We start from the raw sequence: 20,331 nt of genomic DNA, 5'->3' as shown, positions 1-20,331 counted from the left end.
GTGCCAAGTCCAAGGCGTCTCACTAATCTTTGCAAAGCAAAACAGCGAATGCTTAAAAAATGACCTTGTGGTTAATGGAATTAAAATCCCCAATTAAATTAGAAAAGTGGGGATACAGTAAATGGACTTTTATAAAGAGTGCTTATTTTTAACTCAATGGGAAAAAGACAAGTAATTAACTCAGCCATTAGAAAGCTCAAAATTTCTCCCGTCTCCTGTGGAACTAGAAAATTGTTTTGTGTATACTCTGAGATATATACGAATAATATATATGGAGACGACTAATGGCATAAATCAGAAATGATTAGAAAATATTTGTTCTAATGAAGTAATAATTTGGTAGTAATGCTTTTCATCAGTGTAGCTTAAGGCTACATTAAGTGGACAGACTTTATATGGATTCTCTAATTTTAATCTTCAAAATGCTATCTAATGTCTCATTAAGACTTGCATATAATGTATCTTAAGTACAGTCATTAAATATAGTTTAGGGAGATTTATGTTCAGATATTGCTTAAAGATGTTTTAATAGGCCCATTTACTCTGATGATATTAATGAGCTCTTAACATATATTAAGCTTCTAAAACTAGTGCAATTCCTCTGGCAGTGAGCAAAACAACTTAGGAGCCGTAAATGGGTCGGATGCTCCAACGAGGCTGTTCTCCTGCCGAGCCCTCGGACCCCCGCTCAGCTCCGCCAGCGTCGGGCGGGTCCCCGCTCGGCTGCTGCACGCCCCTCGAGCGTGAGACACCTACGCCCGGCACAGGCCTTCAGACCTGCTGGTTGCTGGTTTGACTGGGTGTGCGGGCGCTTAGCGCGGGTTCCCGCAGGCTTTGGCAGGGCTGCTCCTCTCAAACCACAACAGGCAAATCTGGTTGTGTACCTCCCCAAACGAGTAAACGGGGTGCTGTGAGCAGAGCGCCGAGTGGGGCTGTGCTTCTTGCTAAAGCTGCTTCTTCATCATCTGAAGTTGAGATGCAAGAGTGGTAATTATGATAATAAAAACTGCTCATTCCCCTATTGTCACTTTAGTTCCAGCTCAGAAAGTTATTGCAAACAAAATTCTCTGGTTTCATCACTCAGCTCTTCTTAAAGGATCCTTCTGAGTTCAGAGACTTTTATAATTACTAAATTGGTTTGTTAGAAGGAGATAATAGCAAATTTCTTCTTTTCATAATTGGACATTTCTTCCCTGTAGGCTAATGTATGCGCGGCACTTGCATACACAATAAGCTGTGCTTTTGAAAAGCCATAACTAGCTAATAAGTGCTGTGGTGTCATCAGAGAGTAATGGTTTGCTGATTAGCATAATTAATGACAAATGGTGGTGCGGAGCGGGTGGATTGGTTTAGCAGATGATGGATGCGCTGCAGCCGAGGCCGCGTCCTGCCGAGGCGGGCAGGCTGGCGGCAGCGGCTCCTTGCCAGGTAGGCCGCCTTCTCGCTGCCCGTCGCTCCCGGCAGCTCGGGCGGCACTATGGGACTCGCCTCCGCCCGGCCGGGCCATGGGGGGCAACTCTGCTCCCCGCTCACTCCAACCCACCAGAGCGGAGCTGCAGCCGGCCGGCTGCCCCGTGGATGGGCCTTGTCCTCAGAGGGCGGGAGAGGAGCTCCAGGCAGCCGGCCCTGCCACAAGATGGGTGCATTTATCTGCAGCTTGATTAATCGGGGCTAATTTGCATTTGCAAATGAGACTGATAAAAATGGAGTTACCTTTCCACCTTTAAAGGGGAGGAGGGATTATTTCTAGGTTGTCTCTTTTTTAAGTGATAAGCAACTCTCTTACCAATAAGGATGAAAATACTTAATTTGCATTAGCAAAAGAAGCTAATTATTATATAGTTAATTAGCATCTGGAAATGAGGATTATCTTAATTACAAAGCACAATTTCCTTAATAGCTACAAAACTGTAAGTTTGATCTGTGTGGAGATTGGTGACTATTATTATGTAATTAGTGATCATATTAATGGTGCCGTGTATTTAGATATAATTTGCATATGCAAATGAAATTTACCTGATAGAAATATGTGGCTCCACTAATGACTCTGAGCACTTAAAAATTAAATTACATTAGGAGATCTGGATCCTGTGTCGCTGTGCAGAGGCACGGTGGATCTCCTCCTGCAGAAAAGCTCAGCTCCGCGGGCCGTGGCTCCGTGAGGCAGCTGTCAGGAGGACGAGGAGCCCTCCCACCCCTTTGGGCTCCCGAACCTCTGCATTAGGTACAGCCCTGGGCAGCGTCGCCTGCAGCGCTGCCGTGGCTCTTGTGCTGAAGACCTCAGCTTTGGACCCTCGTCAGGGCTCTTCTGGCCAGATTGGAGGGTGGGAGCACGTGGCCTGTGCAGGGGGTGGGAGCCTCATGTCCCCATCGCTGTGCTTGTGCCGAGTCTCTGCTTTCCATTCCTGCTTAGGGGTGCCTGAGCATGGAGGGCGCGATGCTCTTGGGACAGCTGCTCTGTCTCCTGTACCCTGCTTGTATTGGAAGCACAAAGCTGCTGTGTTTAGAAACAACCCCGTGTTAAGAGAGGGGGCCGTGCACCCTTACCTCTCCAGGCCGCCCTGGGCACAGATGTTGGTGCACAGCTGGAGTCGGGCAGTGCTGGCAGCCACTGCCCTGTGACCCAGCGCCATCCAGATTGGCTCTGAAGAGGGGGAGCCCATCACCCTGGCAGTGACAGCCTTGCTGTGCTGTCACAGCATCACACCGCTGTGGGTGTCACGGCGAGGGCAAACTGGAGCCGGGTACCATGACACAAGGCAGCGTGTTTCTGTACCGCACCTTGCCCCTAACCTGCAGCGCCGCGGTGACTGGAGTGCTGAGCACACACCAGCGCTGGGAGGAAGCAGCTGTTACCCAACAGGATGTTTCTCTCATCAAGGGGGAGAAATTTACAGCCGTCGGCAGGGAACACTGCAGCTATTGTGGGTGCTGCCCGAGATGGTTTCTGCGACTGCCTGCCCTGGCCCCAGCCCGGCCTGCGCCACCCGGGCTCTGCGGCAGACAGGCCCTGCGCCTTTAATGACTTCCAAGGAGTCTGTCTGTCATTACGGCTGGAGCTGAAAGTAATTGAAAAGCGGCTGTGTTTCTCTTCAGCCCGGGCATGGAGGCTGGAGAGGTGGGTGCCTCCGCTTCGCCTCCCGGTCCTCGAGTGGGACCTGCGCCGGCGCTGCCGCAGCCCCGCGCCAGTGCCCTGGTTTGTATCTGCTCTGATCTAATTAATTAAGGGCTGTTGCTTGGAAGTAGCACATGCTTAGGTGTGATCTTTGAAGTTTAGTGTGGTGCGGAGACTTCAAAGGGGACATTTTATTAAAAAATAATAAAATCAAGAGCTCCTAAACACTTGCAATTTGAAGAGCTCGTTTGAAGTCTCTCCATGTTCTCTGGTGCCGATGCAGCCGCAGCGCTGAGGTACTACTTAGCCATCACCATGCAGTACTTAACCTTCACTTTATTTAAAAAAGAAAATAATCAAAACCAGCAGCATTTTCTCAAGTGTTTTCATGGCTTGATCTAGCAGTAAAGAACTAATTGTGCCGTGTCATGAGCTATGCAGGAAACAGAGAAAATCAAGGCTGACAATCAAATTAGCAAAAATGAAAATTTAGTCTGGGTCTGGTTTTTTAATCAAAGTCGTTTCAAGACGCACAGGAAAGCTGTAAACTTTTCCCATCGCAGAGCTTTCCTTCCACAGCCTGGGAGGCCCCGGCTCTCCTGCTCACCTTGCCGAGCATCCCGTGTTTTGGGGCTGCCTTGGCGCTGGGCACCGGGCCGGGTGTTCAGAGCCACTTCCTGCTCCCCTGCAACAGCTCGGGCTGGCGCTTCACTCTGGTGGAGCTGAAGATGGGGTGTCGGGCTGAGCCCCTGTCGGGGGAGCTGCTGGGGCATCCGGGCTCTACAGCAGATCCCACTAGGCCCACAGCACCGTGCACTTGAGCAGAGCATTAGCCATCCTGGCTGCTCTGGTCTCTCGTCAGCGTGTGCCTAAGGAGGGGCTGTGCAGGGCTGGCAACCCGCCGATCCCCCGGCACAGCCGGCAGCGCAGCCTCTGTGGGAGCAGCACAGATGGTGAGCCCAAGCCACAGCCTAAACTGCAATATGTCCTGGAGCCGCAGTTGGGCTGCGGCTGGCTCGTGGCGTCAGGTTGGTCTGCTGGGCCGGGGGCAGCTTGGCATCCCCCTGGTCCCTCTCAAGGGTCCCTTCCTGTAGGGCTGTTCCGGCAGGCTGACAGGGCCCGGTGATGAGCTGGGGGTCAGCGTCTTCATATTTGGGTACTTTACTAAATACCAAAGCTTGTGCAGGGGGCGGGTCTGCAGCCGGGGCGTGCAGCCCAGGGCGGTCCCCGTGTTCCCATCGCAGCCGGCTCAGCAGGAGCTGGCAGGAGTTGGCTTTTGTTTCCCCTGGGGTCTTGCTATCATTAGTGATTGGAAATGCAGAGTGGTGGGTTCCATCTGGGACTGGCGCACGGTAGCACAGAGCGCACACACATGTTTACTATTCTGGCTGCTATTTAACTTGCTGTGTACAGGGATACAGAAGGAGGAGGCTTAGCCGTACATCACAGGGAGCGTGGTTTGTTTTGAAACGCTTGCATCCTCTTCCTGATGCCTTGCAGGCTGCTGTAAAACGCTTTCTCCACACTTCTGGATGTCTTCCCCCTGTAGTGCGCCAGTTTAACGTGCCTGGTGTCACACGGGTGTCCTGGGCTGTCCTCCATGTGGGTGTGAAGCTGTGCGGGCGCAGAGCTCATGCCGGGGGGCAGAGGGGTGGGAGCGGCAGCAAGCAGGGGCTGGAGGGGGCACGGGCAGGGATGTCCTGTCCCTACCTGGCACCCCATGCCTAGGGGCTCCTCTGCACTCCTGCCTGCATTGCCAGAGAGCAGGGCCCAGCCAGCATGTGTCCTGTGGGGCTGCCCCACCACCCGTGGAGCCAGGCTGCGCGCTGGGGGCTGCCAGCCCTTCTGGGGGGCCCCCAGCGTCCATGCAGGACAGGGGCCTGCCTGTCCCTCCAGTCCCAGCGTGGCTTCCCTGGGTGCGCCGGCCATGCCCGTGCTCTGTGCCAGCCCTGGCTCCCACCCCTGTCCCGGTTCCCGATGGGAACACGGAGACGTCGTTTCCCTCAGTGTCTGGAAGGGAAGTGTGTCTGAGCCGGGGAGCTGTGTGCTTTGCGGTGCTGCTGCAGGCTGGTCTGTGAGACTCGTCTCTGTACAACATACACACTCTGCTGGCGTTTCAGGGCTGGGGAGAATCTCAGGACTTGGGTGGCAGTGCAGGAACTGTTCCTGAGATCTCGGGTCGTTCAGATTTAAAGGCATCGATGGGCCGCTCAGTGCTGGGGTTCCTGTGGGTTTGGGTTAGTGAAGCTTCACTTCAGTCACACAGGAAGGGGTTTATTTATTTAAGTATTTTTAACAGCAGCAGTTGGAAATTCAAGTGTAAAAGGCCACGCAAAAGTAGCACTAAAGAAACCCAGAGCAACAAAACCTTATGGTGAGAATTTAAATGCAGAAACAGCTGTTCTTTCCTTGGGAGCTGAGGTAGATAAACCCTTCCGTGGCTGTGTATCCCCACAATAGTGGTGTGAAGAATTAGCGCTCACTGCAGTGTGCAAACTGAACCCGCCAAGCACTGAGGCAGCTATTCATCTATACCCAGGAGCTAAATATGACAATGTTAGCATTTTTCATTTCCCTGACGTTACCATTAATAAAGCAATGATCCAAAAGAAGCTTTGCTGAGTCTGTTCTTTATGCTTCCATCACTCACGACTAGATAATTTCACACAGGATCGTTTTTAAATTAAATGACGATAAAAGCGCTCTGCTGTCCTGTGTTCACTAGTTCATAGAAGTCTATCAAGTCATTAATGTGTCATGACAAACTGCTGGTTGGATACAAGAGTAATTAATTATTTGCATAAATAACAGGTTGAACTTGGTGCTTTGAACCGCAGTGACACGTGCGTCACACCGAGGACGTCGTAGCGCCGCGCGCAGAGAGTGCGTAGGAGGGGCAGGAGCTGAGCCGGGTGTGTGCGCCACCGTGTCCTCACCTGTACCGTGTCCTCACCTGTACCGTGTCCTCACCTGTACCATGTCCTCACCTGTACCGTGTCCTCACCTGCCAGTGCATCCTCACCTGCAGCCCCATCCTCACCACAGCCCATCCTCACCACAGCCCATCCTCACCACAGCCCCATCCTCACCACAGCCCCATCCTCACCGCAGCCCCATCCCCACGCTTCCAGCGGTCAGGACCTTGGCTTGAGCTGTGGTGCTTTTTGTGTCCCTGAGTTCTTCGTTAATGGCTGTTTGAAGAAAGCATCCGATCATGGGAGATTTCAGTGAACAATTATACAGATTTTCATAATCACCATTAATCACCACATATTTTTCAAGATAATTACAGCAATTATTATTTAGATTCCTCTTTTATGTGCGCATTGTAGAAAAGAACAAGTGCTTATTACTCTGGGTAGTGTAGAGAACTATGGTCTGAAGTTCTTTGTCACCCAGAAACTCATTATGTTAGCTGATGCTGCCTGTGAAAGTTCGTCAGCATGTTTAAATTAGGGTAGCATTGGCAGGTCTGATTATTTAAATCTGGTAGCTTTGCTAAAAATATAGTTATTCAAGAAAGATGAATTACTAATTTGACAACTGAGATTTAGTTGGAGTCTACAGCACAGAAGGCAGCATCTCTCGTGTGCTCGGAAAGGGTGACAGTGCTTGTTCAGATTAAAGAGAGAATTTCTAAGCAAGCTAACAAGTTGTATTTATAGAGCAGTTCTGTGGCCTGCCCTCAAAAGGCCCAGAGTGGGGCTCAGTACATTGTGATGAAGAAGGAGCCCAGTTAAAAGCTGGCTGTAGTTTTTGGTGGCTCCAGGGCCCTTTTGAGTGCCCCTTGCCCCAGGGTCCAGCCTCCTCTCGGCTGCTGTCGGGGATTCTCGGGGACGCTGTCACTGGAGCTGGTTTTAGGAGCATAGTTCTGGACACTGGCTCCTTCCAACTCCAGCACCCAGAGGGGTTCCGGGAGAGCTGGAGAGGGGCTGGTGCCGAGGGCCAGGCCCAGGGGAATGGCCTTCAGCTGCAGGAGGGGGATGGAGAGGGGCTGGGAGGCAGAAACCCTTCCTGGGGAGGTGGAGGCCATGGCACAGGGTGCCCAGAGAAGCTGGGGCTGCACACTGTCCCATGGTGCAGGGCAGGAGCGACGGCACCTGCACCCAGCCCCCGGTGCTGGACCCTGTGGCACAGCCCTGGGTGTTCCTTCCTGCCTGTTGCTGGAGATGCTCAGCCCTGACCTTACGACTCCTGTCCCCTTGTCTGAGCCCCAGTGAGCCACCGTGCCGTGGAGCAGCGCGTTTGAGGGCTGTACCCACATAAGCTCCAAGCGTGAGCTTGTGTATGTGTCTGCTGGGGCCCGGCCTGCGCTGCGGAGCAGTGGTGATGGCGCCGGGCTGCCTGGCAGTGGTGTGCTGGGAGGGACCAGTGCTGCAGCCTGGCTTCTCAGCCCCGTGGAGCGCTCTGTGGTGCCCAGCCTCCTGGTGGAATGGCTGCAGACATGCGGTGCTGCGGCAGGCATTGTGCTCGGAGCAGGGGGTGTGCAGCAGCCTGCGAAGGATGCTCTGCACATGCTGCGGCACAGCCTTGTCAGTGAGAGGTGAAAGCCAGCCCTGGCCTGGGCTGGATGGGTGCTGTGCTGTCACTGTGTCTCTTGGTCTTCTCGGGTGTGGATTTACACTCCTGAAAGCTAGCTGGGTGCCTCACCCTCAAAGTCCTTGGGAACTGGAAAAAACCTTTCTTAGGCAATGGCAGCTTTGAATCTCCCCACAGCTGGTGCCACGGGACGGCAGGCAGCACCTCCGAGGATGAGGTGGGGGCTCAGGGGTCTCCTTCCTCTGAAGCATTGACTTGGGCCATCTTTAGGCCGGGAAGCAGAAGCGAGGGCATGAGCAGGCGCTCCCTGCATGCCTCGGGCAGGTCCTGCCTGCGAGGGGCCATGGGGCCAGGGGCCACGGGGCAAGGGACGAAGGCTGCCGGCGGCTGGCTGCCCATCCCGGCACTGTATTCACATTGGGTTTCCTGAGTGGTGTTTAAGTCCTGGTGGCCCCGGGTGGCGGGCGGTGAGCAGTGCCCCTGAGTGCTGCTTTCCCCTTCCTCCCTTCCTGTACTTGCAGCAGCCTGGTGACGGGCCTGACACGCCGGCTCCGTGAACGCTCCTGCGCTTCGGGAGTGCAGCATTAATAACACACTTTCATGCATCATGCCATTTTTAAGCATGATCGTTATGATAAAGGGCATATACTTAATTACAGGCCTGCTTAATTACAGCTCTGTTGAAGCTCGTTTGTTTAGGAGAGTGCTAATTGCGCTGCTGAGCCTTTGGCACACCCTGCTTTCATCTGCTGCTTTGCTCTGCAGTTCTGAGCTCCAGGAGGGCTGGAGCGTGCAAGGACGGAAGGAGGGATGCGGGCGGCCCGGCGGGGGCTGCCGGGGACGCGTGTGCTCATCCTGGCTTATTCCTTAAATTGCCTTACAGAGGCCGGCGTGTGGCTGATCAAAGCAGGTTTCTGTCGGAATAACAAATGCAGATGGTCTTTCAGGTTCAAAACTTCCTGGATTTGGTGATGCTGCTTTTCATCTGTTTTCCTTTGTTTCATGTAGCTCTGTGGCTGCCACATCACACCTTTGATAATGAAATCACTCCCGAGGAGGGGGGGTCAAGTCAAAAAATATACAAAGCAAATGTAAAATGCTAAGTGTTCCTAAATGACCCGTGTTAAATCTCTAATGTGTGAACTCCCTGGTGCTGATGGAAGGCACAGACAGCAAGCAGGCAAGCACTGGGTTCGTGCGTGCAGATGCTTTGTGAAAGAAAACCCTATTTCAGGGTTACTTGAGGGCTTTTAAATTTGATGTAGTTTGAAGTTTTTATTTCAGAGCTGAAATCTAAAGACTGAAAATGTTCAAGTTGTAACTGAAACAAAGCGGGTGTGTTTGGGGCTGTGCTCTGCCATGGCACCGTGCCCTTTCCCATCTGCTGTGGAAATTGCTGAGTTACATGTTCTAGAAGTAAATGTCTCCCTTGCGCTGACACGTCTTGTGGGAGGTGGCGGCAGAGCTCCCGAGGTGTCGATAGCACCACAACACTGCTGAACCTCATCACAGCCTGAGAGCAGAACACACAGACAGTGTAAGGGCATCTCCCGGGGTCATGGAGGCTGTGCAGCAGAGAGAGGGTGGCTGAGGGACACGAGGCTGTGCCATGCCCTCATGTCCCTGTGCCTGTCCCCGTCTTCCACTGGTTCCATCCTCCACATGTGGTTTGCAAGTGTTTGAGCGTGCACAGGCAGAAGCCGGGACAGGGGAGGGTGCTTGGGCCCAGGCAGGAGTCCCTGCTGCTTTGGGGAGTCACCTGGACCCCGTACGGTCCTGGGCCTCTTGCTCAGACACCTCCGAGTTTGCTCAGATGGTAAATAGATGTCTGTCTTCATAAACTGTTTTCAGTTTAAGTTCTGTCCTGGTTTGGCAGCTGAACCCAACTGGTTCACGATGGAATTGTGTATGGATAGAGCAAGGGAGGGTTTGTTGAATTCCTGACTCCGTAGGGACTAACCCAGCTGGGTTGTGAGCAGAGGGAAACCACTAGTGGGTAAGAGGGAGGGAGGGAAACCCCGGCAATAACTCCTGTGAGCTGTCAGTCATGTGTCAATGCTGTGAATACTTGATCTGTCACTGAGAATGTGTGAAGTTGCATGTCAGAAGTCAGCTGGGAACATGACGTGTCTCCCTGCTCTGTCCCTTTCAGCTATGGATGGAGTGCCTTTCATGATTTCAGAGAAGTTCGCCTGTGCTCCCGAAGGGGTGAGTTACCGTCCTTGTTCTCCCAGTGCCTGATGTTCTTCTCATGGACAGTGATCACAAAGTGTCAACACAGATCACCTGCTTCCCAGAGCCTTTCTTTTGTGGCTCCAACATGTACACAGTGCTTGAGATACGACCCAAGGCTGCGCTTCACGATGCTTTCCCATAGGGTGGGGTGGCTTTTCCCAGCTCACTTCTAAAACAGAACTGTCCCGGAGTTGAGGGTTTGTCACCATCAGAAACAGGAGTGGCAGCAGGGCCCTGGTGCTGGAAGCATTTCTGACTTCCTAGGGCATAGACCGCAGAGAGCTGCAGGGTACAGCCCTCCTGGGCGCACCCTCTGGAGACGGCGTAGTGCCGGCATAGTGCCGGCAGCCTTGCAACTTCCCCCCAGCCCAGTCGGCCAAGACTGTGGCACTGGCATGGGGCTGCCCGGCGCTGGCAGCTGCCAGCGGGGCTCCTGCAGCTCCTCGCCCTGCGCGGCAGCAGCCTGTGGGTCAGAGTCTTCCCGAGATACTCGGCCTTGGTGGGCACTGGTGGCTTGGGAGGGGGAGTGGGAGCGGCTGTGGCCGACGGGTGGGGAGGAGGGGTGGCCGTGGCTGCACCCTCGTGTTCACCAGTGCCAGCCAGGGCAGCCCAGGGTGGTGGCTGCACCCTGGAGCTGGATCTCGGCCGGGGCCCGGGGAGTGGGAGCAAGGATGAAAGGATGACCCGAGGGTTCCCCTCGCCCACTGGTGTGGGAGATGGTCGGAGCCACTATGAGTCGGGTGCAGCGGCAAAACAGGCTGGGTTCTTCTCACATGCAGCACGTTTCTAAGTGAGTTCACTCCTCCAGCAGAGTCCTGCTCAGCATGCCCGTGCTGCTGGTGGCACAGCTCCTGCTGCCAGGTGAGCTCAGGAGGGCACCACATCCTGCCTGCTTAGCACCGAGCTCTGCAGGGCTGGTGGAGGGTGCCCAGGACACCCTGGGCAGGGCAGGTTTGCTCGCCCGAAACAGAGACCCGGCACCAATTCAGAGTGACCTCTGAGCGCCACTAGTTTAGGTTGGTGATCCTGAGCTCAAAGGCTCAGCATCCCATTGCTGGTTCCCTAATGTATCCGATGCTAAACCCATCTCTCTTTAAAAATCAATTGACAAGAAGCTGTTAGGGCAAACAGGGAGCCATCAACTCTAATCTTTCATGTCGTGCCTCCTCTTTGTGCTTCCTTCCTGCTGACACAACCTGTGTGTGCAGCACCGGACAGGGTTTTCACAGCCATGGCTTTCTGAGAGGGCTGTTTATGGGCCGTTATTCCCACAAAGCTGGAGTCCCTGCTGCGAGGACAAATGCAGAGAGATTAGGTCGCGCTAATCCTTCCCTCAGATCCTTTAGACACCATTGCCACCATATGGTCAGTTTGGTCGGGGCGGCTCACACCTACGCGCTGCAGCCCTGTGCAATCCGTGGTGGGGTGGAGGAGCAGCGGTCCTGCCACGGGGAGATGGATGAAGAGACCTGTGCAAAGCGGTGCTGAGATGGAGGCAGCTGTCCCACCGCAGGGGAGAGGCCCTGAGCGCTGCCCTGCGCTCTGCTGCTGCCCTGTGCTGGCCCGAGGAGCAGGACCCTGTGTGTGTTTACAGGAATCCCCAGCAGTGACTGTTTGCTGACTTTGAACAAAGCCCAACCAAACCAAGAACACCCCCATTTGACATGTCTGTTGCTTTTTTTCCTTGCCAGATGCAGTCAGTTGATCTCCTGGGCATCACAATCAAAACTCTGGCAGAAATTGAAAAGGAGGTAGGTGGGCACTAAGCAAAAAGACCGTGAGAGTGGTGGTGTCCTAAGATACCTCCCCTATGGAAAAGGCCTCCCTTGTCTTTCCCAAGTCACAGCTGCTGGATAAAGTCAACATGGGGTCAAGCAGTAGCTCAGAACTGGGGTTGTCCTCTATGATCCGTGCTGGGTGAAGGTGCTTCAGGTGTTGAGTCTGATGGCAAAGTCTGCTGCCCTCTCTTAAATTCCAGGTGTCTGTCTTCACCTTTTTTTCTCATTTATTAACAAAACATGTTACATGCAGAACACTTGTTTGTGTTAGGTCACCTTTGCATCTCAGGGAAGCAAATGAACTTGCCTCAGCCCTGTCAGGTAAAACACTTCATGTTTCAGCTTGATGTGCCAGTAACTTGTTACCAGGAAAAGAGGGCTGCATGTCCCGTGAGCGTGGGACAGAAGCAGCTGTCAAAGAGAGGGTGGTCTGTGCTCCCAAGTGAGTGCTGTGGCACACAGGTGACATGGGCTGCACGGTGCCGAGGAGCCACAGGCTCTGCAGGGGCTGCCCCTCAGCCAGAGTCTCGGACCAGGAGGAAGATGGTCTCAGCAGCACCATCAGTCACAAACAGCATCTCTTGTGCCAACCAGCTGGGTTAAAGGTAGAGAGTAAGAAGATGGCATAGCAGAACCTCCAGGCTCCTCATGGCCTCTCTGCTTTTTGAGTTTCCTGAATCCTTCCTCTTCTTCCGCCTGGAAGTTGTGACTGAGCGCACCAAGAAAGGCCAGTTGTTGGGGCTTTCCAGGCGCTGGGCGGGCCAGGGCCCCAGTGGTGGCGGCTCTCAAGGTGCTGCCAACAGGCAGTTGCTGGTGGAAGTGTCTGGGCGCTGCAGTCCTGCTGCATGGCACATGCACTGTGTCTCTGCTGGGGACTGCCTGCAGCTTGGGGTGCTGCCCGGGGAGGGGGGCTGTGCAGCCCTCCCCCATGCCCCTCGCAGGTCTGTGGAGTACAGGACACCAGTGCTGGGGTCACTGGTGTGGCCTGGGGAGGAAAGGTCGATACCTGGCGGCTCTCCCCACGCCCTCCCGTTCCGTTCCGGGCTGTGTGCGTTACAGAGTAATGAAAGCTATAATTATGCAGCCCATATTCCTTGATGAAGCATCTTGTCTGCACACTGATAGCTGTGCATATAAATACTGCAGATTTCTGCATGGCTTTATTTCCCTTGCAAGCAATAGCACCATCACAGCCAATCTGGATTTCCAGCGCAGCGAGAACATTCTCCCTGGAGTGAGATGCCTTGCACACAGTATTCCCAAAGAATTCCAGGAGTTATTGTTCTCTGTCGCCACATTTGCAGACGTACGCACCCATCCTCCCAGCTGCAAGGAGCCGGATGGAAGCGCTCCACCCTTTCAGGAGGCTGGTGGAAACAGGCGCTGGCGCTGTGCTGCGCGCTCAGCCTGCACCGCCGTGCCCCAGGAGCGCGTGAGGTGCCTGGAGGGGTGGTGAAGTGCAGCGGGCCAAGGGTGAAGGCAGGTCCAGGCCGAGGGTGCTGTGCACCCATGTCAGGGTGCAGGGGAGCAGATCCCCAGCAGCACGCGGCTGGCTCTCCCTGCTGGGCTCTGCCCTTGCTGGTCCTGCCTGGCACAGCACCGGCATCCGGGCCAGCCAGGCGGCCTCCGTGCAGTGCAGAGCAGGTGACACCAAAGGCACCGGTGCCGTTCGTGGCTCCCCTGTGCCACGGGGCTGTGAGCGGTGTGGTCAGCTGTTGGGCTGCTGCGGGCCCCGCACTGGTGGGGTGCTGGCAGAGTGTCCCCTGTCTGTGTTTTCGCTTGACATCGGGCAGAAAGTCTGGAGAGGGTGTGATCAGCAAAGCGAGCATCCAGCATTAATCACCCTTGGCGCTGACAGGGAGGCAGTGCGTGTAACCAGCCCAACACCGCGGGTGTCCCAGGCTGCGCCTCCCACCCGCCTGTAGCGGCAGAGCCGCAGCTCCCACCCGGCGCAGGGGCCGGTCGGTGCCGGGGCGCGGGGGGATCCCGGGAACCCGCCCCGAGGAACACGTGACCCGCTGGCAGCCGCTCAGTTTGGGAACGGCGGTTCCAGCAGTGCGGCGTTTCCTCCGTTCCCCGGTGGCCGGAGAGACTGGTCTGGTAATCGCCCCAGCCACGCATATCGAATGCGGCCCCGCCAGGTGTTCATTAGCGAGCCGCGAGCCTGCCAGAGCCGCGGCCCCGCCAGAGCAGCCGCCGGGCCGGGAGTTGGGGGGTCCCGGAGAGTCTCGGGGGGGTTCCGGGGGCTCCGGGCCCGGCCCCGCTCCCGCCGCGGTCCCCGCGCGCCCTCTGCCGGCCGCGCGCCGGCCGCGCGCCCCTCCGGGCGGTTCCCGGGCCGGTTCCCCCGGGCGGAGCGGCCCCGGCGGGCGGGAGCTGCCTGGGCAGCGGGCCGGGCTGGGGCACGCGGGGGGAGGCCAGGCCCACCGGGGCCGTTTCGCGGGGCTGCGCCGCCCCGGCCCGAGCGGTCCCGGAGCACCGCGCCCCCCCGTGCCCGCTCCCGGGCTCCGCGGCGCAGCAAGAGCCCCGCGGCAGCGCCCGGGGGGCCGCGGGGTCTGCGGGGGCCGCGGGGTGCGGCCACGAGGTGGCGCTGCGGCGGCACGCGCCGCCGTGCCCGGCCGCGGGGGCCGCGGGCCGGTCCCGGGTCCCGCAGCGGCCTCCAGCGCCCGGGCAGCCGCTCGGCAGCCCGGCTGGGTCCCAGGGCTGGGCTGGCTGTCGGGTGCCGGGGCGCGGAGGAGTTTCCACCCCCTTGCCGAGCCAGACCCGCGCTCAGGAGGTGCTGCCCTGGCTTGTGAGAACGGGGCCCGCTGTGCCGGGGGAGCTGGTCCTGCTGGGTGCTAGGGGAGGGGGACAAATCCTGCTCGGGACTGTTACCGACATGGGGGCAAGCGATGCTGCCCGGCTCACCCGGAGCGGCCCTGCCTGGGCAGGCGTTGAGGTCACGGCTCAGGGTGCCAGGCCCAGTTGTTGTCTCAGTCTGCCCGTGGTATGCAGGCACAGGTCAGGGAGCGTGGCTCACGGCCGCACGCCCTGGCCCGGGCTGCAGCCGGGCAATGCCCCACGGTTCCCTCTTTCTCGCTCTGTCCCGCAGTACGACTACAGCTTCCGCACGGAGCAGAGCGCAGCGGCCCGCCTGCCGCCCAGCCCCACCCGCTGCCCGCCGCTGCCGCAGTCCTGAGAGGGGCCGCCGGCGCTGGAGCAGGCGTGTGTGCCAACTACTGAGCCGGCCGCGGCGCTGGGGCCGCCCCGGCAGACCCCCGCTCCTCCGGCCTCGCCCGCCCCGCACTGCACCACCTCTCTGCACACACTGCTCCAGGCACTGGGACTGCACAGCCCTTAGGCAGCTGCACCCCCCTCGCTGCTGCGGACGCCTCCACGTGAGTACGTGACTGGGAGCCTGGTGGCAGCCCCTTGATGATCCCCACTCCGTCACCCCCGCTGCAGGATAGTCACAAACTGCTGCCAACGGCAAGCCAGGAGCTTGGAGACCATCAAGAAACGCTCTGCACTGAGCCCTAAGAGACTCGGCTGGTTCAGAAGCCCCCAGGCGCCCTGCCCGAGCTGGCATGGAGCTGCTGATGGGTCTCGCATCTCGCGGCAGGAAGTCCCTGTGGTGCTCAGTCCAACCCAGCCGCGTCAGATGCTCCATCTGCCTTGGCCTTGGCCTGGACGTGTGGCCACCCCGCTGCGTCCAGGCCCAGGCCCAGCCTGTGAGTGCTTGCTCCTGCTGTCAGGGCCGGGGTCACTTGCTGGGCCGTGCCACGGGCCCTGCCAGGGCAGAGGGGCGCAGAAAGCACAAGCTGCACTGCAGTTCCTGAGGTGAATGAAGCACCTCTGCTTTGCACAGGGTGTCCGGTGTCCGTCAGGTTCTAGAGTGACAAACATCCTGTGTTTCTTTCCGGGCTGGTGGCAGCAGCCCAGGCCGAGCTGCCTGCGGAGCTGGGGCTGCCTGCTGGCAACGTGGATGTTGTCACCTGCCCATCACTTTGGACAGTTTTGTACTATTTGCCCCTCTAGCTGCTAAAACAAGAGATGTGCCTGTTCCCTGGTGCACTCACAGGGAAGCACTGAACTCTGGCCTAGTGCAGGATGAGAGTGGGATGCATTAAACCCTGACCTCAGCCTCCTTGTGATCGCTGACCGTGGCTTGCTCCCGAGTCAAATGCATGTCCTGGAGAAGTCTGTTGCTGTAATAAGTTATTTAGAAGTGCCCATCTGACTCCATGCTGCTTTATCACGTCTCTGCTGTAGAACAAAAACTACATCATGGCAGCAAAACGGCGATTTTTAAGTAAGTGTTAACACATACCACTTTTATATTGCGAAGTCCTGATTACCTAACCCTGCTGAAATGCAATTGCCATAGTAACTCCTAACAGTATTGCCGCTCTCGGGCTGGGGCACAGATCCGCCCTGACCTGCTTTGCACTGCTTTTGATTGATCCTGCGTTTTCTAGTTGGACAGAATGGTGACTAACAGTAGGTTTTGTACTGTCAGCTTGTATTTTTGATTTGTACATATGTAAAGTATTTCTTGTCCAAAGATTCATTTCTGGTTTTAAGGCACCATACCGCACTGCTGGGGTAATGAGCACAAAATACCCTGATGCTGGGGACAGACTGAACCAAGTCTTTGCCCCAACTTCCTCCAGTCAGGTAAATCATTCCCTCAAACTGCCTCCGGGAAGCGGGGCTGCGTGGCTGGGGAACGGGGACCGGTGTGGTTGCAGGTGGGGTGTATTTGGGCAAAAGAATCGAAGCTGAGCCACTGACACCGGCTCTGGAGCGTTGGGTGACCCCGTGGAAGTGCTCCCCTATGTGGAGGCTGCAGCAACGGTTGTAGTTCCTATTTATCCTGCAGGAAAGCAAAGCCAGACCTCACTGCCAAGCTCCACAAAGGCTAGATTGATGATGCCGACACCGACAAATGAACATACCATGGCAGCCTGGTCATTCGGCTCAGGTTCACTTGAAGTTCACATCCACTCCGTGCTGTAGTACTGTGCCCATCTCATCCATCTTTTGTCTTTCTATTTTTCTGCCTGTAATTTGTGCTGCAGTTTTCTGTGGCATCCGTTTATCGCTCCTGCTCTGGCTTGGTGGGCACTGCAGCTCAGGGGAAGCTCTGCAGCCGTGCGCAGCTCGTGGCTCTGGGCAGAGCTGACCTTCCCGTGCCGAGGTCAGGGCTGGCTGTGCAGCAGCCCCGGCGCTGGGTGAGGAGCAGGTTTGTATCGCTGCCGAGCGTGGGGCGCTCCTTGCTGTGCCTCAGAAAAACGGGCGCGTGGGTTCCAGCCCCTTCCAGTGAGGTGTAGCCTCAGCAGATAAAATCGGTGCTTTAATATTTATAGCAACAGTTAATGTTTGCTCAGCTGCCTTAGAGATAGCGAGCTCAGCTTTCTCTTCAGTGACCTACATGGGATGGCTCAGGACGTGACAGGACGCTCAGCAGGCACAAGTGCCTGAGAAGGCTTCAGGACACAGTCGTGTAGTCAGTTCTCACTCTTCCCTCTCACATTGGGCCAGAGAAACTGCTTCCAGGTGCATCTGCAGAGGATGAGCTGAGCTTGATCTCCACTCCCTGTTTGGTCCTTGGTGCTGCAGGGATACCGTGTGCCAGAAGCATGACAAGTGTGAGCACAGTGCTGGTGGTACCAGTGCGAAGGAGGCATCTTGAACAGAGAGCTACAGCTGCTGAGTGCCCACTGAGCGCCCCAACGTGCTGCCACAGGCTGGGAAATGGCCCTGCCGAAGGGGAGAGGGCTCAGAGCTGGCGCTCGGCAGCACAGCCAGGCGCACGGTGCAGGATGCTGACTGGACGTGTCAGCTTCTCACTCCACCGATTTCAGGAAGCCTTTTTTTTAAGACCTTGGCTGTCAGGTCCATGTTTCCCAGGCAGGTTTTATTTGCTGTTCCATAACATTTGTACTCATGGCCACTCATTGCAAGGCTGGTCCTTGCATCCTCGCAGCAAGTCCTCCCCCTTGGCACATGCCATGGCCAGCACCAGCATCTCTCTGCGTCTTCCTTCCTCCCTGACCAAAAGGTGACTGTGATAGCTCTGGCCCAGGCAGTAAATATTCAGGGAACCTGATGTTGATGCTGTCTGACTGTGGAGAAGCCTTCTGGAGAATTAGGGGAGGGGATGAGCCAGTGGAAAGCAGCAGAAGTGGATCTGCAGAGCTTTACCAGATGTGCTTGGCCACCTTGCCTCTATTTCTAGAACAAAACTGGTCTCTAGGTAGCTTAATCTTGTGGCTGATGGAGAAATTAGTTTGCCAAATTATCGTACATCCGCAACAGAGACAGAAAAGCAGCAGTGAGGGGTTTGCTTACTGTAAAATACACCTTCTGATGTGAATTTGTAGTGACATGCTGCCTCCTGGATCTCTCGCGGCAAAGAGCAGGTCTGTGGCGAGCCGACTCGGCAGCCAGGCCAGGCAGTGCTGTGTGATGTGTGAACAATGGAAAGGCAAGAAATTAGTCCAGAAAGTGACGTAGAGTGTGATCTTTGTGATAAAATTCACTTGTGGACAGTCATAGCAGGTGCCTTCCCTGTGGGAGCATCTCGTAGCTGTAGTTTCATAGGAATAAGCTTTGTCAGACGTTTCCCTTTGGCTGTCCCTGCGTTTGCCCGTGGTGTTGTAGGAGAGGATCCCCAGGAGCCTCGTGTGTAGTAAGAGGTTGTTTGTTGGTAGTCTGTAGCTTTGGGCTTGTTTGGTTTCGTGCCCAGCCCTGTCCCCACTGGATTCCTGAGCGCCTCAGGCCGAGCCCGCACACTCAGGGCCTGGAGAACGCGCCGGCACGTCCCCCAGCCTGCCACCTCCTCTGCATGGGGGGGTACAGATCTCCCCGGGCAGGGAGAGTGGGAAGCGGCGCCTTTGGAGCTGGCCGGTCCCATGTTGGCCTTCGCCTCCCCACCGCCCTCCGGCGAGACGGGGTCTGGCCGCCCCGGCCTGCTCGTGGCCGTTCCCGGCGCAGTGCCAGGACCAGGCCGGGCGGGCAGCGGGCACGTCCCACGGGTGCCGGCAGAGCAGCTCACCCAGAGCCGGCCCCACTCCCAAGGGACAAACGGTTACCTCAGCCTGCGAGCCTTGGGCAGCCGGCCCCAGCGCGGGGCAGCAAGGGGTGTCTGTGTGGGTTATCCTGAGCCACAGACCTCCAGCAGCGGTGCAGGGGGAGGGTGCTCCTCCGCTCACAGCAAAGCTCAGTAAGGTGCTGCTCAATTCATTCAATCCAGGGAAACCAAACAGTTCTGGTTGTTAATCGTGAAGTTGTTTCCTAACAGCAACAGTTCTAAATGTCATCATGCAAATGGAAGAGAGAAACCTTTCGTGCAGTTGCAAAGTGGTTTTTTAAGATGCTATGCATTTTGTTGGCTTATTGAAAGTGAATTTACTGTGCATTAATCTTACGAATGTTACTGCATTTTGTATTTATTTTAGGTGACCCTCCTGTATTTTACAAAGGGAAGTTTCATTGTGTGATAACTTAGTCTGTATTCTTAATATAATTTGTTAAATAAAACTTGTTTTAATCAGTTTATTCTGTGCTTTGTGTTGCCAGCTTGGAGTGTAAGCAGCATAAGGTGCCACGGTTCTGGTGAGCAGGAGTGGACAGGGAGGTTCCCAAGTGATCACAAGTTCTCCTGACACCGGTCCTGCTTCGTTTCGGGCCTTGCACCCTGAGGGGCATTTGAGAGGGCTGGGAATGGCAGGGGCTCACCTCGGCCTCAGCCTCGTGGCACACACCAGGCTTGTGGCCGGGTGGGTCCTCCTGGCCCTGTGCTGCCGTGGTGGGTCCTGCCCGCCACCCCCCATCTCGGGCTCTGGAAGGAAATAGCACATCGTTGGGACGGTCCTTGGACCGGAGAATCTCTGCACAGGACAGTGGCTGTGGGCATCACTGCGGGGGCTCCCCGGGAAAGATGCTTTCCCTCTGCCCGAGCGGAGCATGGCCGGTCCCTCCCCAGGCCTTTCTGTACGGGGATGCTTCCCTGGGCCGGGGGTGGCAATGCCGCAGCTCTCACCAGCTCCTGGCACTGCAGCCAGAGCAGCAACCAGCTGCTGCAGCCTGGTGCAGCACGAGTGCAGCGAGGGGCAGGCAGGTACTAGTGCTGCTGCAGGCAGGCACTGTGTGTCCCTGTGGGTTCCCAACTAGGGAGAGGTTAATACCACACCACTGAAACTGGAAATTGTTATTCTTTGTGCAAAATTATTGTTCTGAACTTGACCCAAGGTGGAGGTGCACAACACGACCTCTGGCATCTTCTCTCACCCCAGCCAATATTTCTGCCTCATGTATTTGAGTGGTCTTTGAATTAGAGGAGATTAATACCCAAGTTCCCGACATTCTCTCCAGGCACATGTTTTTATAACCTCCTTTTGAAAGCCAGTACCACTTGTTCCACCAAAAACTACGGAACTGCATCTCAGAGCTGCTGTGGGAGCCGTCAGCGGCACCCGATTGAATATCCTGGCCGGGGAGGAGGCGGCGCAGGGGGGACATAAACCAGAGTGGGTCCGGCCCGCGCGCCGGCTCACGTTGTCCGGTGCCAAGTGTGGCACATGAGCGGCCTTGGAGCCATCGCCGAGGGGGTGATGCCTGTGAACATCAAAGCTGCCTCCTCAGCCCGTTGCTGCTGGACATGGGCTCTGCTCTGCAGCAGCG

General features: G+C 56.2%; 1 protein-coding gene across 2 annotated transcripts in view; it reads left to right on the top strand.

The window, feature by feature from the left end:
- The window catches only part of MVB12B (multivesicular body subunit 12B), a gene marked incomplete at its 5' end in the record, with an annotated part of 59,403 nt that extends 40,201 nt beyond the window's left edge, over positions 1–19,202 (top strand). For both annotated transcript variants that reach the window (XM_084272359.1, XM_084272358.1), the window contains 3 exons: positions 9,807–9,862; positions 11,581–11,640; positions 14,756–19,202. In XM_084272359.1, the coding sequence (XP_084128485.1) occupies positions 9,807–9,862; positions 11,581–11,640; positions 14,756–14,842 (203 nt within the window). In that variant the 3' untranslated portion in view covers positions 14,843–19,202. The remainder of the gene's footprint in view (positions 1–9,806; positions 9,863–11,580; positions 11,641–14,755) is intronic.
- Between the last annotated feature and the right edge of the window lie 1,129 nt (positions 19,203–20,331).

This window comes from Gallinula chloropus, assembly GCF_964237585.1.
Source record: "Gallinula chloropus genome assembly, chromosome: 18".
In the NCBI taxonomy this organism is placed as follows: domain Eukaryota; kingdom Metazoa; phylum Chordata; class Aves; order Gruiformes; family Rallidae; genus Gallinula; species Gallinula chloropus.
The sequence above is the reverse complement of the archived record's forward strand: the minus strand, read 5'-3'. Positions and strand labels throughout refer to the sequence as shown.